Source organism: Orcinus orca, chromosome 14, assembly GCF_937001465.1.
Source record: "Orcinus orca chromosome 14, mOrcOrc1.1, whole genome shotgun sequence".
NCBI classification, from domain to species: domain Eukaryota; kingdom Metazoa; phylum Chordata; class Mammalia; order Artiodactyla; family Delphinidae; genus Orcinus; species Orcinus orca.
The window spans coordinates 81,306,627-81,324,159 of record NC_064572.1 but is presented as its reverse complement, the minus strand read 5'-3'; the positions used below and the strand labels follow the sequence as shown (position 1 = coordinate 81,324,159).

Genomic DNA, 17,533 nt, shown 5'->3' with positions numbered 1-17,533 from the left:
AACCTGCTAAACCAATAGTTACTGAATAAATTAATCATGCAAATGAGATGTCATTTTGTTACTGTTATCTGAATGCTTTTATAATGAGTAAATACTACTTTAAATAAACTATATTGTAAAATGATAAAGCAATACAATTCTTTGGGATCTTTTTAATATTGCACCTGCCATACGCTCTTAGAACCTACTGAATAATCGATATCAAAATTAAAACACAAATCTTAATTCTATACAAAATTAAGACAGCCACAGGTACAAACAACTACAATATCTTAATACAACTAGAGACAAATTGTCTTAGCTCTTCTATCAACACAAGACATAATACAGGTGAAAGCAGCTTAGTCTAGCTCTATCTTAACCAGAAGTCTTACAGGTTAAAATCATTACTTTTTTAAAAAAGTAAATACACACACACACAAATTCCTAGTTTATTTTTTATCCAACTTTGGTGAAAAATGTAACCTCCCATTAGGGCAGGGAATTTTTGCTCATTAATACATATATCCTCTGTCTAGCATAAAGAAAGCACTCAATAATTAATTAACTAATAAGGCTTTTAAGTACAAAAAGGCACACAGGTAATGAAAATGCCTAACATTGGCAATATCAATTAATTACCTTAAAATTCTTAGTTTCTCAATTGCCAGTAATTTAATTTGCATTACAAACTCATTTACTTAAGAGCAACCCAAGAAATTTAAGTGCATACAAGTTTTAATTTCATCAAAAACTTTAAAATAAATTTATATTTTCCATAATACCCAAGAGTAAGAATTAACTCAGCATACCAGTACTTTGGGGATAGAACTGACTTAAAATTCCAGTCTTCTGTTTAGTTCATCTAGGCCAGGTTGTAGAAAAACAGGTTTAAAAAATTACACATATTTACAAATACTTTGACTTGGCAATTTTCCCTCCAGGAGTTTATCCTTTAAAACATATTATCTATGGCTCTAAAGTTTATGCTACAAGCATGTTCATCAAAGCATTTACGAGATAATGGAAAATATCTCATTGCCCCCACCTGCCCCATACTTCCTGGCACAGGGCTCCTAAAACCCTTGTAATTTCCTAAGTGATAAGAGCACTAGAAGCATCTTTTGTGCTAATATTTGGTCTTTGACCCTGCTTCCTGACAAAGAGTTCATAAATCCCTTGGAATTTCCTGGGTGACAGCATGTCTTTTGTTCTAATAAGGTGACTCTTGGTGGACTCCTGAATGGGGGATAGTCACCAGGAAGACCAAGTCATGATTAAAGGCTTGGAATTTTCAGCCCCATTCCCTACTCTCTAGAGAGGGGAGAGGGCTGGAAACAGAGTGGATGATCAATCATGCCTACGTGATGACGCCTCCATAAAAATCCCTACAATATGGAATTCAGAAAGCTTCTGCGTTAGTGAATTAACGGAGGTACTGGGAGAATGGTGCACCCAGAGAAGGCATGGAAGCTCCACACCCCTTCCCACATACCTTCCCCTACACACCCCTTCTATCTGAATGTTCATCTGTATCCTTTATCATATCCTTTTACAATAAACAGGTATACAGTAATTAAACTGTTTTCCTAAGTTCTGTGAGCTGCTTTAGCAAACTAATTGAACCCAATAAGGGGGCCACAGGAACCTCGAATTTATAGCCCATCAGTCAGAAGCACAGGTAACAATGTGGACTTACGACTGACATCTGAAGGGGGTGGAGGGGCAGTCCTGTGGGACTGAGCCCTTCACCTGTGGGATCCAGATAGGCAGTGTCAGAATTGAGATAAATTGTCGGACACCCAGCTGGTGTCACAGCATTGCTTGTGTAGGGGAAAAAACCCACTCATTTCGTGTCAGAAGTGTTGTGAGTGTAGCAGTGTGAGAGTACAGGAGAAACACAGGAGGAAGAGTGGGTTTTTCCTACTTCTGTTAGGGGAGCCACTGACCAAAACCGCCCACTCTGGCCAGGCACGATAGTAACCACTTGCGTGAGTTCTTACAACAGGAGGTCCTGGTATGGAACATAGAACTAACAAGCTACCACCAACCAGAAGAATTCGGGAAATGTCAAAAGGACAGAGGAGAAGCCAGTCCGTATACCCTACCAACCTCCCAGAATCCTTCTCACTGGAATTCATCTTGGCTGAGCGATGCACGCGCCACCAGGAAGAACCCTGAGTCAGAGTGATTGTCCAGAGACCACCCCGAAACTAACCCCATCACCATAAACCCTGAGACTGTGAGCCACGTGCAGAGCAGTCCTCCTGGGTTCCCTTACCCTGCCACTCTCCGCCTGGGCGCCCCTTCCCAGTAAAGTTTCTTGCTTTGTCAGCACGTGTGTCTCCTCAGACAATTCATTGCCGGGTGTCAGACAAGAGCCTACTCTTGGGCCCTGGAAGGGGTTCCCCTTCCTACAACACTTACATTGTTTGTAAAAGAAAAAAGGAAAGAGAAGGAAAAAGAACTGTCCAACAACAGAGGGTTTGTAATTTATAGTAAATTCATGGCAAAACTACTACACAGTCATGAAAAATGACATGAAATAATTTTTGATGACTTGGAAAATGTTTGAGATGTAAGTGAAAAAAGCTGTTTACAAAGTATCCCCATTTCTAGGGGCAAAAGTACAAAGAAAGGCTCAGAAGGAAACATGAAAAGTGTTAAATGTTGTTTATCTATGCTTTCCAGATATTTTACAATAAAAATATACTTCTGAAATAAGAAATAAATATAAAATTTTTGTATTAATTATTGCATTAATTCAGTAAAGATGTACTGCTTGACTTTTGATAGCAATACAAAAATCAACATGCAGTAGTTAAACCATCACACAATAGAAGAATTAATTTATTACCTGAGTTGGGGTAATGATGGGCACACCACCAACAATGTCAGTTCTGTAAGACACTTGCTTCTTCCCACATTCACCTTGGCGACTTGGGTTATCAGAATGAGGTTGTGAGTCTGACTGCTTTGGTACCTAAAACAGTAAGTCAATGAATCATTTTGCAACAAGCATTATATATGAGACCCTCTTTATCACAGAATTTCCAACTGATCATCAATTTATATATAATTGGCATATATAAAAATTATTTTTAGTATATGCAAATACCCCTTTAAGTTCTCATACTAATTTTTCTTTTACAGTATTACTTTATGACACAGCCATCATTTACTAAGTGCTTACTTGGGCAGGTACTATTTCATATATTTTCCCATTTAACCCTCCTGTCAACCCTATGCATAGGGGGAGCATCGCCACCGTAGCAGTAAGAAAACAGGCTCAGGGGCATTAGGGAACATAAGTTTTTTTTTTTTAATTGATTAATTTGGTTGCGCTGGTTCTTGGCTGCAGCAGGTGGGCTCCTTTGCGGCTTGCCGGCTCCTTAGCTGCAGGACATGGGCTCCTTAGCTGCAGCACACAGGCTCCTTCGTTGTGGCATGCAAACTCTTATTTGCGGCATGCATGTGGGAATCTAGTTCCCTGACCAGGGATCAAACCCACGCCCCCTGCATTGGGAGCACAGAGTGTCATCCACTGTGTCACCAGGGAAGTCCCAGGAACATAAGTTTAGATCCTGGCTATTCCACTTTCTAGCTAAGTTCGTGTAACTCTCTTCCACACTTAACCGCTATACTGCATCCCTAGTTTATCAGAGCACTTGACATTGTATTACCTCTCTGTGCTGTTACCTTTCCCTTTCCTCCATTCCTGCCCAAGATTTTGCAACATCCCGAGGACAGGGGATCCTGTCCCTTTAGATGCTTCCCCTAATGACTCTCCCCAGGCCTTAGGCCAACCCTCTACCCTCTCTCCATATTTAAACTACAATACCAGTCGTGGGCAGAAACAAAAGAAAGGGGGCTTCCCTCGTGGCGCAGGGCTAAGAATCCGCCTGCCAATGCAGGGAACATGGGTTCGAGCCCTTGTCCGGGAAGATCCCACGTGCTGCAGAGTGACTAAGCCTGTGTGCCACAACTACTGAGCCTACACGCCTAGAGCCCATGCTCTGCAACAAGAGAAGCCACCACAATGAGAAGCCTGTGCACCGCAACTAAGAGTAGCCCCCACTCACTGCAACTAGAGAAAGCCCATGGGCAGCAATGAAGACACAACGCAACCAAAAATAAAAAACAAATAAATAAAATTTAAAAATAAAAAAAACTTTTTTTAAGTTAAAAAAAAAAGAAAAGAAAGAAGGAAACAAGAAAGGCAGAGAAGAGAAATGAATTCTGGAGGGGAAAGCCTGAATTCTTCTAAGAGTTTTTTTCTAAGAGGTTGCACATTTTGGAGTGCTTTTTAAAGGCAATATGATAATGGACAGAATTTTACTTGACGAGATTTGCAAAAATACTTAAGAATGAAAGGGCTATAAAGTTCACTGCACCCGGAAACAATTTGCTAAGGAAGTCCCAGTGTTTTCTAATGAACAGCATCATGTATTTCAATTATTTTGACAATGTGGCCAAGTTATCCTTAAGAACAGAAAACGGCATTAAAAGAATTTGAAACCAGAGACAGAATTATCTATTCAACTTATGTATTAGCTGAAATGTGCTGTTAAAAGGTGACCCATATAAAAAGTGGCTATTCCCTCTCAAGAAGTTGAGGATTTAATCATATATGAGAATATCCTAAAAAATACCTTTAATATCACCCTAAAAATATACTAAAATTTACATTGGTTTTTCCATTTTTCTTCTAGAAATGACAGTATATTAAAAATCCTTGGGCTTCCCTGGTGGCGCAGTGGTTGAGAGTCCGCCTGCTGATGCAGGGGACATGGGTTCGTGCCCTGGTCCGGGAAGACCTCACATGCCGCGGAGCGGCTGGGCCCGTAAGCCATGGCTGCTGAGCCTGCGCGTCTGGAGCCTGTGCTCCGCAATGGGAGAGGTCACAACAGTGAGAGGCCCACGTACCGCAAAAAAAAAAAAAAAAAAACCTTCCCTATGCTGTTAAACCTACTGCTTCTCATTTGTCCTTATAATAAAATAAAATGCTAAGTATAGCGTAATTCCAATGTTACAGTTCAACAATTAACTTAGAATTGCATTTTTTTTTTTTTAAAGTGACCTCCCTAGACAGATGGCAAATGTCAAAGACATTGAACATGCTTGGTTTAATTGCCTATTGCCTTTTTCCCCTCTCCCTTGCTTCCCTATCCTTTATTGTTCTGACTGTTGTTTTGTGAGAGATTTGAATGTATTTTTGACAAGTATTTGCACATGATCCTAACAGTAGGAAATTCTAATAGTAGAAAAACGAAAAGGTAAAGATGACTAGAGAACAGATGAACAAAATGGAGAATAATGGCAGGGCTTAAAGACTGAAACCTAAGGCATGCAAGAACAAACTCTTGGGTGTTAGGATCTTTCTGAGGGCTCTACCCATGACCTGCAGGCTTTGGGGCACACACTTCTGTTAGGACTAAAGTCCTGTATTCAGTTTATTCTGTCTACTCCCAGTTGTCAATTAAAAAAAAAAAAAGTTTAGAATTTTGGCCATAATTTAAAAACATTAATTTTTAGATTAAAATCTAATATTGAGGGCTTCCCTGGTGGTGCAGTGGTTAAGAATCCACCTGCCAATGCAGGGGTCACGGGTTCGAGCCCTGGTCCAGGAAGATCCCACATGCCCCGGAGCAATTAAGCCCGTGTGCCACAGCTACTGAGCCTGTGCTCTAGAGCCATGAGCTACAACTACTGAGCCCGCGAGCCACAACTACTGAAGCCAGCGCGCCTAGAGCCCGTGCTCTGCAACAAGAGAAGCCACCGCAATGAGGAGCCCGCGCACCGCAACAAAGAGTAGCCCCCACTCGCCGCAACTAGAGAAAGCCCGCACGCAGCAACAAAGACCCAACACAGCCAAAAATAAATAAATAAAATAAATAAATTTATTAAAAAAAATTTTTTTTTGATTTTCCAAACTCTAGTCAATACTTCCTTCAGGGTTGTTCCTCTACTATTGCTCTTCCTCTCTTTTTTTTAAATAGGGGGAAAATTTTTTAATGGTAGTCACCAACACACACTCAAAAAGACTTCATGAAAGTAAGGAAAGCCATAAACTATGGTGTTGGATGATGGTCCATTAAGACGGCATGGTACTATAATTAATAAGTAGATAAATAACCACCATTCCCTTACCCACTGCCCTCTAATCACCTCTATTCTGAAACCACATACCTCCAAAATCTAATTTTGGATTTCCAAAACTTTTAAGTTTACATATTACATTGTACTCAGCAGACTACTAAATTACATAGGTTCACCAAAACGTCATTTGGAGTGACTCCACAGAAAGGTAAACTGCACATATATTAAAATGTAAACTTGAAATATTCAAAGAAATCTACACGTAAATCACCAGCAATTTCCATAGTAAAGTATGACAAATTGAAGATTCTGCACTGAAATGTGTAAAATGCATATGCAATTAAAACTGGTAAGATTTTTTAAAGAATAAAGTTAAAAATATATCTTATTAAAGCATGGGAAATTCTTTCATTGCTATTCTATGAGTTAATGTGTATCTATATAAAACTGATTTTTAGTAAGTGCTATCAATTCTATACTCACTTTAATATAGTTATAATCACTTTGTTGACTGGCTACGGATTTCTATATCTTAAATATATATTCTCTAAATGTGAATTATAAAAACACAAATATCAACAGATTTATCTTAAAAACTATAAAAATTTCAACATGTAACAGCTGCAAGACCACAAAAGCTATTTAAAAGTCCACATACTTTGAAACATTACCCAATTCCTAATCAGTTTCTCTTGCATTTGAATAAGCTTAAAGTGTCACTTGTGTAAGATGGTTTCATACCATTAATAAATTAGATATAGCAATTCAAGAATCTCCCAAATGGTAAAAAGCCTGAGACCATTCACTACTTTTTCTCTTAAAGCTCTAAGAAACCAGTGCTGCTTATCATTGCAAATGTAAAAAAAATAGATTAATTCAGTAAAGTTACTACATGTTGTCGTTCTAAAGAAATTTTCCAAATAGGGAATATTTATTTATTAAGAGTCAAAAACAATCAGTTAAAACCTTTTAAGAAAATGAACTTCTGAATCAGTTTAAAATTGCTTTCCTGAAACTGCACAAACCTAAAATAACTGCTGCTCCACGTACAGATCAGATGCAGTGCGCTGGCTGTTTTCTGTCATGTGGTAACAAGCTGTTCTGGTGCAAGATAAAAAATCGACTTAACTCTGAGAACAGCTTTAATTATATTAACTCTTTATTGTGTTGTGATATAAATACGGAATCACTTATTTAAATGGAAACGAACATATGCTGTCAGGGCATATGTTTTTAAAGAGTAAGTCATTTAGGGTCAGTAAATAACCTCATTTTAGTAAAAATACACTTCAATTTACACAAATCTCACACAGGACCTCCTTGCCCACACTTCCCATGCGGGCCTGCTGTGTGTGTTTTCTCCACTAGTGTGTAAAGAGGAGAAAGGGAAGGAGAGGCTTCATCAGGGAACAGTTCCTGCCTACTTGCTCATCAGCAGCAGTAGTAAACTCTCCCCGAAGTTTGTTTTCTGCTTCAGGGTCAAAGAGTAAGGAAGGAGGCTCTTTTTTTCAGGAAGCAGTGAGGTGCTGCACTTCAGGGTTAGGTTCCAGACTCAAGCAGATGGGGTGGCTCATGGCTCCACAACTTACCAGCCATTTAACCCATAAAAGTTACTCAATCCTTCTAAGTCTCACTTTTCCAGATACTTTATGTAGAACCTTTAGTGCAAGGCCTGGCACACTATAAATAATCAAAACATATTGATTTCATCAGAAAACCAAGAAGAGAAGCCCAGGTTGGAAGCAGGAAGCTACAGCACAGGAGGAAAGTGCCCGGGAACTGGAGGGAAAGAAGCGATGCCTGAGACAAACCCCTCAAGGACCACGCAGGCAGGACCCTCTGGTTGCCACAGCTCTTCCGATCAGTCCCTATCCTATCCCCATATGTCATTTCTAAGCCCTTTGTCTGCCTTGTCCCACTCCTATCTTCAACTCCTACCTACCTAACGCCAGTCCCAGTCACGGCTTAGAGGAGAGACGGAATGCCACTCCTGTTCCCTGGGTAGGTGGCAGGAAGTCTCTTTATCTTCCCTGGGGGTAAAAACATATCCTCAAGGTAAAACTCTACATGCATTTTCCCCTAGAAACACTACTGTAAACAGTGGTTAAAATCTACAGTAAGGGACTTCCCTGGTGGTCCAGTGGTAAAGAATCTGCCTTCCAATGCAGGGGACACAGGTTCGATCCCTGGTCGGGGAACTAAGGTCCCACATGACGCGGGTTAACTAAGTCCAAGCGCCACAACTACTGAACTTGTGCGCCTCAACCAGAGAGCCTGCATGCCGCAAACTACAGAGCCCACGTGCTCTGGAACCCTCACGCCACAACTAGAGAGAAGCCCGTGTGCTGCAAGGAAAGATCCCGCATGCCTAAACGAAGATCCGGCATGCTGCAACTAAGACCCGAAGCAGCCAAAAATGAATTTTTTAAAAAAGTTAAAAAAAAAAGTATCATAAATAATTTTTTTTTAAAAATCTACAGTAATATAGACCCTTATTAGGTACACAATGGGTTAAAAAGGCATCTATGGGCTGATTTTAGGGGCCAAGTTACCATGTACAAGAAAATTCATTCACATTATAACCTGTCTTTTAAACAAACTTTGAGTAACTCTGGGACAAACTGTTGGTAAGCTGAAGACACTCAGTAAGTATCGTTACAAACTGTAAAGATCACATCCACACATTAAAATTTTTTCACACAAAAAGTACAAATACTTACTGTAATTTTTATAGCTTTGTTCAACACATTTACCCATTCTACTAGGTCCTGCTGATCATTGGCTTGTAGGAAATATTTCCTCATCCCTGCATTCATAACTGTTGAGAGACAAAACAAACTACAACATATGAAATTTTGCACTTGTTACCTCTAAATTTATGTCTGCAGCAGCTGAAAAACCTTGCAAGCTTCAGTATTGTGACTCTCTCGAATCTGACAAAATGTTAGACCATATATGATACTTCTTTTATCACTCAATAACATAGGTAAAACTCTCATTTTTAATGGCCACGTTTTTCAGTGAATGTAAAAATACCACAGTTTATTTAGCCAATCCTCTGTCGATGGACATTTAGGCTATTTCTGATTTTTGAAACTATATAAAATATCCCAATGAAACATATACGTATACTTCTCCACACTTGGGATAGCACTAGCATAGGATAAATTTCTTAACATAGGCTTACTGGGTCAAAGAAAATTCACATTTAACATTTTTATAGATATTAGTAAATTGTCTTCTCCAAAGGCTGAATCCATTTACACTCCTACCAGTAGTGTATCCAAAGGCCTATCTTGTCTAATAGTCCTCACCAGTACCTCTTGTTTTCAGCCCCAAGGCTCTGTGACATTATTTCCTAGACTTCCTTGCCAGCACGGGCCACGTTCTGCCGATGGGAGCTCCTGGCGGGAGCCTGGAAGGTGGGAGGGAGGTGGCGGAGGGGACTCCCATGCAGAGTCCTGCTCTTGCTGGTCTCCCTCCAGCAGCAGCCAACACACAACGGCCACTGCTCCAGGCTCTTCTGCTGCTCCCTCCCTCCATCAGCCTTGCAGTCCCCTCAGAGAGTCCTAGGTTCTGGTAAGACCACCTCCTCCCTTTCCTCTCTCCAGCCCTGGGGATGGTAGCTGCAGGTTCTAATTTGTGGGTTACTGCAGCATTCCCTTTGTGCTCCTTCAGCCTTTCAACATCTGGTTATCCAATTCCCTGTAACAAATGCCCTGGGTTTGAAATGCCAAGTGTGGTGTGTTTTCCTGACTCTCTGTCAACCTAACTGGTGAAAAATTAAACCTTGTTTAAATATGAATTTCTTTGATTACTGAGACAAATTAGCTTTATATGTTTATTGGCCACCCGCATCTGTTTTGTGAGCTGTTTATTTTCTTTACCCATATTTCTACCGAGTTGTTGATTTATTTTTTACTGATTTATAAGCACTTTTGTATTAATCCTTTGTTTTATCTCAAGTACTTTTCCCCGTCTATCATTTGTCTTTTCACTTAGTTCATGGTATCTCTGATCAATCAGAACCAGTCCATCAATCTTCTTCTTTTCCTTTAATGATTATGATTCTAGCTTTCACATCATATTAAGAAAGTCTCTCCAACTCAAGATTATAAAAATAAACAGCTTTATTTTTCCAGCACTTATGCATTTTCTTTATGTTTATAATCTTAATACATTTGGAACTTTTTATGCAATTTAATTTACATATACCCCTTTAGTGACTACCGACTTCTATAAAGCAAAGCACACCTGCATACAGTTGTTGACAAACTACTAGTCAATGTTCAAATTAAAGCTTATTAATTATACATCACACGATTTATTTTTAAAAACAAACATTATTCTAGGAGATAAGGCATCTGAATAGCTACAGTGCTGCAATTTTTTTTTTTTTGTAAATATACAAATAACTTCCAAAAGTCTCCATCAAAATTTTAAATGGTACACTAACAGTTGAATGTGACTAAGGGAAGCGGGTAATGAAAACCCTCAAGGGAAAAAAGCTTATTTCTCAAATACACAAGATTATGAAATTGAGACTGAGACCAAGACACTAAACAAGAGCTTCCTTGTATTGATATGAGAGTCTTATCTTGTGAAGTGCTATAAAACAATTAGTTTGGACCTAAAGAAATTTAACACACTATAAATCTGTTCTTTTATACCTTACTAGAGATTGGAGAAATTATAAATGCCATAAATATAAATTAAGATAAATTAGTAACTCACTAGGCTATTATATATGTCAATATATAGCTTCTGTTTTTAATTTCTAACAATCAGTAAAGCATCCTTTCATAATCTTTTTCCAGCTCCGGCTAAAGCTGAGCTCTCCTCATAACAGCTATTTTCCTCCTCAATGTTGTTTTGGGCAGCTACCTAAAACATCTCAAGAGTTTAAAAATCTAAGCTCTTGGTAATACACTACACCTGCTATAAAGCTCTTAATACACATATTTTTGAATAAATAACATTTATATAAGGATCTCTTTGAAGGGAAAGAAGAGAGGCAAATACACCTCTAAAAAGACTCTCAGCACACTTTGCAGTCTGAATAAAAAATCATGTGCTTTAAGCATTATTTAATGGCAGGAAGAGGCACAGCGATACGACAGGAGGGAGAATCAGAGCCTGGAGCTGGCAGACCTGACTAGCTCATGCACTTACTAGCAATACCATCTTATGAAATGTATTTAATCTCTGACTCTTGTTTTCCTCATCTATGAAGTGGAATGCCACCCATCCCTGCCTTGGGGGGTGGAGGTGATCTGTGTACAGAAACTAGCACAGTGCCTGGGATAGAACAGATATTCTTGTTCACCATCTTCATCACCTTCATCATCAGCATCATCATCACCATCATCACCATCATCATCACTTGGAGGTTTCCAAGTAAAGAAGTATTGTGGAAAATGTAAAGCAAATTACTAAAAACTTATATTAGCAATGCTGGGGGAACAGTGGACAGGGAAAGGAAGGAAAAAACTTTTAATAATAATAATAATAATAAACTGTATGAAACCTGTAACTTCCCATGCTTTTAAAGCAAGGGTTTCATTGTGTATAATGAATGCATAGCAGAGGCTTGTGTGCTTACTATCTTTTCACTTAAGTACTCCCTTATTTCATTTCAAGTCTTTACCATCAAAGTGAATGTACCAAATGGATAAAACCTGAAGCATAAACATTAGCTTGACTCCAAACAAAAATCATTTCACACCCCAGGATCAACTGGTTACGGCTCAAACGGTTATGAGACATTTTATTATACTTCTTTGCCAATTTTCTCCCGTTTTCTCTATCTCTACTCTTTCTCTAGCCTTTCCTTCTCTATTAGTCAGACGTTGGCTTTCTTAATGGAAACTCTAATTTAATTTTCTTATTTCTCTCCTACTATCTATCTTTGTTTTATTTTTAGCTTTCTTTGACTTCTTCTTTGGAGTTTTGCATTGTCTCATGTTCTTTTTCCTATGTGACAGTTCTTTCTTCTCAAATGTCATGCAATCCTGGACTGGCCAAGACCAGGATTGCATTTTGGTACCATATTTAAAAACAAGGTAACAAAAAACGGATTGGAAGCTCTCTTGAATATATGTAGGGTTTCTGACTGGTGGGCTTTGCTGTACAGCAATCTCCTCTGGTAGAAATGCCCAGCTGTCAGTACCTATGGCTCTCTTCTCTGGGGTGTTCAGATTCTTGCCCCACCTCCACCTGGCTGCCTGGTGCTCTGGGCCTGGACACGGGAAACAGTTGCATTCAGCGTGCAGACGTTTTCATTTAATCCTCCCATTTTCTGTTTCATGCCTCATCCCCCCACTTCTCTGAGACTACTGTCCCCACGCACACAGCCTCACTGATTCTATTTCTGGAGATACTACGCATGCCATTCCTCGCTGGGATGGGGGAAGGGTGGCTGCCTGCCGGAGCCAGATGGAGGTAGGGACTAGAGGTTGTTTCTACGTAGACATGCAAACAAAGTCCCTGTGTTGGGTCCCTCCTCCCTGTTGCCTCCCCAGACCAAAGCCAACACCTAGTCTATCCAGAGCTGGCGTGGGGGCAGGACATGGAAATAGCTACCTTCCACTGGTCTCTTCTACTCTGTCAAGTCATTTATTCCTCCTCCACCCACTTTCCATCTTTATACACTGTGGATTACAGAAATCTGCTAGTTTCAGCAAAGATGGTTTGGATGTTTCTTGTTCTCACTGTTTGGGGGCAATCTGAGAGGAAACAGGGAAGGAAAGTCTTCATGTTGCCATTTTGAATGGAAGCTGTAGTTCCATTTTAGAAGCCAGTGCCTCTCTCTGAAGGCAAACATTTTATGAATCTTTACTCCCTCTAATAGTAAAGGACCAATAAACTGTTGGCAGACCAATAAATAACTGTTAATCTCTGATTTCAACTAAAATCACTCATTCTAAATACCCCAGTAACTGAATAGCAAATCTTTTACTGTATATTGCTAGCCCTTCAAACTGTATGTTTGAGATTTTACATTAAAGACCTGTCAAGAGTATGCACATGATACACTCTAAAATATAAAGTTCTCTATCACTTGACTTGCCCCCAGTAGGCTTCCATTCAACAAGGTTCTGAGGCATTTTCCTATTTGGCAACCAAAAATTATAAATTTGTAATAAATACATGACTTTTTATTAGTTTCTTAGTGGCAATAAAAGCATTATAGAGGATTCTCTGAACAGCTATACTACATCTTGCTCCTATCACATTTCCTTACTGGATATATATGATTGCCATCAGATGCTATCCCTAACATACTGCCTACAGAAGAAACCTGCTCTTTTCAAGCAAAAGAAAACAAAGAAATTTAACATCAATTCTACCCCAAGAAGTATCTTTTTTACTTAATGTAAAATAGTCCCTATTGATGTCAGCTGGAAACTGACATCAATAATTTCATCACTAATGTCCACTAACATACGCTCTAACAGCATATCGATCCTCCCAGCTTCAAGTACACCCACTATTTTAACAGATTCTAAAGTTTTCCATTCTTGATCTTCAAGCTCCATCCAGTCCTCAATTACTGTCACCAGAATATTTCCATTTGGATGTTTCCCCACCATTCAAACTCCTTACCGAACATTTCACCCTATCTAATCTGCTCTCCTGGATCCCTCATTTCTTTCCTTGAAGCAAACCTACTGGACACCTCTCTCTTCCCTTCAACTCCCACATATCCAGTCACCGAGTCCTTGTGCTTTTCCTTTTGATGTTCTTCATACCTCCTCTTTCCCCCTAATTCAGGCTCTATGTTAGGAACAGCAGTTCAAAAGCCACTTAACTAATGTACTTGCATCAAGCTCTCCGATCCATTAAAAAAAAAAAAAAACTTCCTTCACCCTATATCTACTTTCTAGATGCTCTCTAATTTCTCTTCTCTCGTTTTCCAGAAAATAAAAGAAACAAACAAAAAAAAATCGCTTGTCAGGCTTCCCTCGTGGCGCAGTGGTTGAGAGTCCGCCTGCCAATGCAGGGGACACGGGTTCGTGCCCCGGTCCGGGAAGATCCCACATGCCGCGGAGCGGCTGGGCCCGTGAGCCATGGCCGCTAAGCCTGCGCGACCGGAGCCTGTACTCCGCAACGGGAGAGGCCACAGCAGTGAGAGGCCTGCGTACCGCAAAAAAAAAAAAAATCGCTTGTCAACACGTTACACCCTGACTCCTCTTTCTACTTTTCAGTCTCTCACCATTCTCTCCAGCTTTACTGAGTGTTCAGTTCTCTGCTCACACCTTGTTCTTCTCCCCTGCACGCCTCTGTCCTCCCAGCTTTTCTCCCCAGTGATAAAGGATGATCAGGTTAGTCTCATCCAGTGTGGCTCCCTTCACTCCCAAGATCTCCAAAAAGGATCTGAAGCTCTTCCTTGAATAGACTGTACACTGCTTTATCTACCGCCTGTGATAAATGTAACGATAACTCCCTGGTACTGTATCTGTCTGTGAGACAGCCAGCCCGTGAGATTCTTAAGGGCAGCAATTGCTTCTTATTACTCTCATAGCCCCATGGCAAGCACAGTGCATATACCAGACATTCATTAAATGTTCACTGAGCACTTAATCAAATACCCTCAACTACCCTTGCTCCCAAACTGTAAACTTCTCATTACCCATAAGCTGCAAACTAAATCCTTTCTGTTATTTAAGTATTGAATATCAAATAATATCGGGTAGAGCGTTTAAAATTAATCTCACTGGACGTGATCACTATAAATGTCTAGATAATGATTACACATGGGCTGAGTGGGAGGAGGTTGTGACTGGGATGGGACACAGGAAAGAGGCTTCAGGGGTTGGGGAGCAGTTTTATTTCTTCACCAGATGATAGTTTCAAGGGAATTTGCCTTAGAATAATTCATTACCCTATAGGATTGTGTTGTGTGGTTTTCTGTGACTGTTTTTTCTTACAATATGATGAAATTATATTAGTCTAACTTAAAATAACTAACGTATAAAATATGGCTACTCACCAAAACAGAACTCAGCCTTTGGCCTTAGCTTAGTTGCATCGCTAACCTAACAAGAAAGAGAGATGAATCACTCACTTCTTCATGTGCTACTATAACCAATCTTAAACACTATGTGAATTCCACATGTATGATTTCCCAGTAATCATACACATTTAGCACACAGATCTAAAATTAAACTTTAAGGCAACTGAAAAAGAACTGTAAATTAAATTTAGAATATGGGTCCCAACTTTAAGATGTTTAAAACAAATGATACTTCCATGCTCTCTTTGAACAAAATTGTTTTTTCTTCAAAGGAAGTGCAAAGAAATTGAAAATAAACCATTAAGTTTTATGTCACACATACACATATTTTTGGTTTAATGTAGTTTTCAAAATACCCTCAATGAATACTCCACAGAAACTATGAATTCTTGCCAAATTGCATATTTCTAAATTAGCTGTGAACTGCATGAGGAAATGGTGGTGGGTAAGGGGGAGATTGTATATTTAATAAAGTCCAAAAATCCAGAAGGCATTAACCTGCAATGAGGAAATCAAAATGGCACTGGATTCCCACTTGTACATTAAAATACCCTAGGATAATGGGCCCCCCCTTTACTAAAAGCAGCACATGGTCCCGTTTAGAAGGTGAAGCAACTAGTTGCACCTGGTTGCTGCTAGCCCTTTAAATAAAGTAGCTCACATGGAAGCCCATTCATGACTGTTGCCATGCTGTTGCCCAGTGTTAGAACTTACAACTGTAGCATCTGTTCTGTACCTTCAGAAGGAATTCTAAGTCTGGGGTTCCTGACTGATCTCAACTACAAATTGAGCACTGAGTCACAATGAAATTTGTTCCAGGAATTAATTCTGGGGAAAAAGTGGCATGTCTAAAGTAGAGTACAAGGTGTACAATTCAAACTTCAGTAAGCTGTGGGACAGAGATGAAACCTAACAGAACTACACAGGGAAGGTTATATTTTAAAAAGGAAGCAATGGAGGAGGGGAATGCAGCTGGCCAGTCAGTCTGCCTGCTTTGCTGAGTTAATACCTTTATTTTTAAAAAGACCAGGCAACAAGCAATTGAAAAGATACAGGCACATGGGCAATTTCTACCTCAAATGCCTATTCCAAGAAAACAGGCCTTTCCACATCACTTCATTAAGAGTCAAAGGTAGTATACCTTTACTGTAGGCAATCAAGTAAAGGGGAGGTGGGGGCCGGAATTATCTACAATTTATTCTACAATGTAATTCTACACTTGCTTCCTAATGATAGTCTCTATAGAATTTAAGCTGTAAGATACCCTGAAGTATTACTAAATGTCTTAAATTTACAGGAACACTTGAGATATACTTCAACAATATTTGTCTTTTGCAAATTTACATAATATGGCTTTAACATAAAATGGTTCCCTTTAAATATGTAATTTTTTTGGTCAATGAGAATGAATAGCTCTATTATGATGCTGATAACAGCTTTTTTTAATCAAAATATCTTTCTTTTAAATAGAGGCACACTTGTAAATTGTTCTTCTGTTGAAGACCTTTGCTAACAAATCTCAGTGTATGCATAATAGTATGTATATGCATATTAATCATACTGAGTTGCTATTTTTCATATCTCATCTTAAGTCATCATCAAGCTTATTACTTTGTGTAAAACAAAACTAGTTCCTCAGCATCTCTCTATCTCAGTTCCCAAAACACTAAGAAAAGACAATAAGAGGGAAAAAACTACCTAATACCAAATCTAAATTTCTGAAAAGAAAAGAAAAACAGTATTGCAAAAATTCCAGAAAAATCAACAAACAAGAAAACAAGTTAGTAGAGACAAAGTCAAATGAGGGAAAAAAACCCATCTTTTATCATGAAGATGGTTCATATTTTCCTCAAAGTAAAACATAAAGGAACAAACAAAGGTAATGAGATTAAAAATTACAGTTTAAATAAATAAATACAGACTTAGAAAAATCTTCTCCAGATTTCCCAAAGACAGAACCTAATTGTTAACAGATGAATCTCCCCTTCTGACGTTCATATACCTGATCATAAAAGTTAATGTTAACTTTTCAATTTGCCACATCCTGTAATTTAACTCCATATTCTTCCTAATTTTATCAAAGAACTTCCTAAACATAGTAATCAGGTACTGTTTTCAATGTAATATGAACCAGAACATCATCTTAAATGGCAAAGCGAGGAGATGGCTCCTTTTATTCACACTCTCATTCTAAGGGATTTTAATTCATGCATGAATGTAAGACAATACAGAAAGACTACCTTTGAAATGTAGGTAAGTTTAATGGCTCCAACACGTGATGATCCAGAAGGCAGGTTCTATAAACAGATTATTAATATATAATTATTATCCAACATTACAAATTTATTTCATATAAAATGTTCTACACACACCAAAAAAGTTAAGAAATCAGATTTTTTTAAATGTCACACTTTACAAATTAACATTCCAGTTCAAGTA

General features: G+C 38.9%; 1 protein-coding gene across 7 annotated transcripts in view; it reads right to left on the bottom strand.

The window, feature by feature from the left end:
- Positions 1-17,533, bottom strand: part of PLEKHA1 (pleckstrin homology domain containing A1) — a 58,898-nt gene that overhangs the window by 15,236 nt on the left and 26,129 nt on the right. For 5 of the 7 annotated variants that reach the window (XM_033420842.2, XM_033420843.2, XM_049696995.1 and 2 more), the window contains 4 exons: positions 17,335-17,391; positions 15,071-15,116; positions 8,799-8,896; positions 2,837-2,962 (listed from right to left, as the gene is read on the bottom strand). In XM_033420842.2, the coding sequence (XP_033276733.1) occupies positions 2,837-2,962; positions 8,799-8,896; positions 15,071-15,116; positions 17,335-17,391 (327 nt within the window). The remainder of the gene's footprint in view (positions 1-2,836; positions 2,963-8,798; positions 8,897-15,070; positions 15,117-17,334; positions 17,392-17,533) is intronic. The other 2 variants (XM_033420846.2, XM_033420845.2) reach the window with 2 other exon arrangements.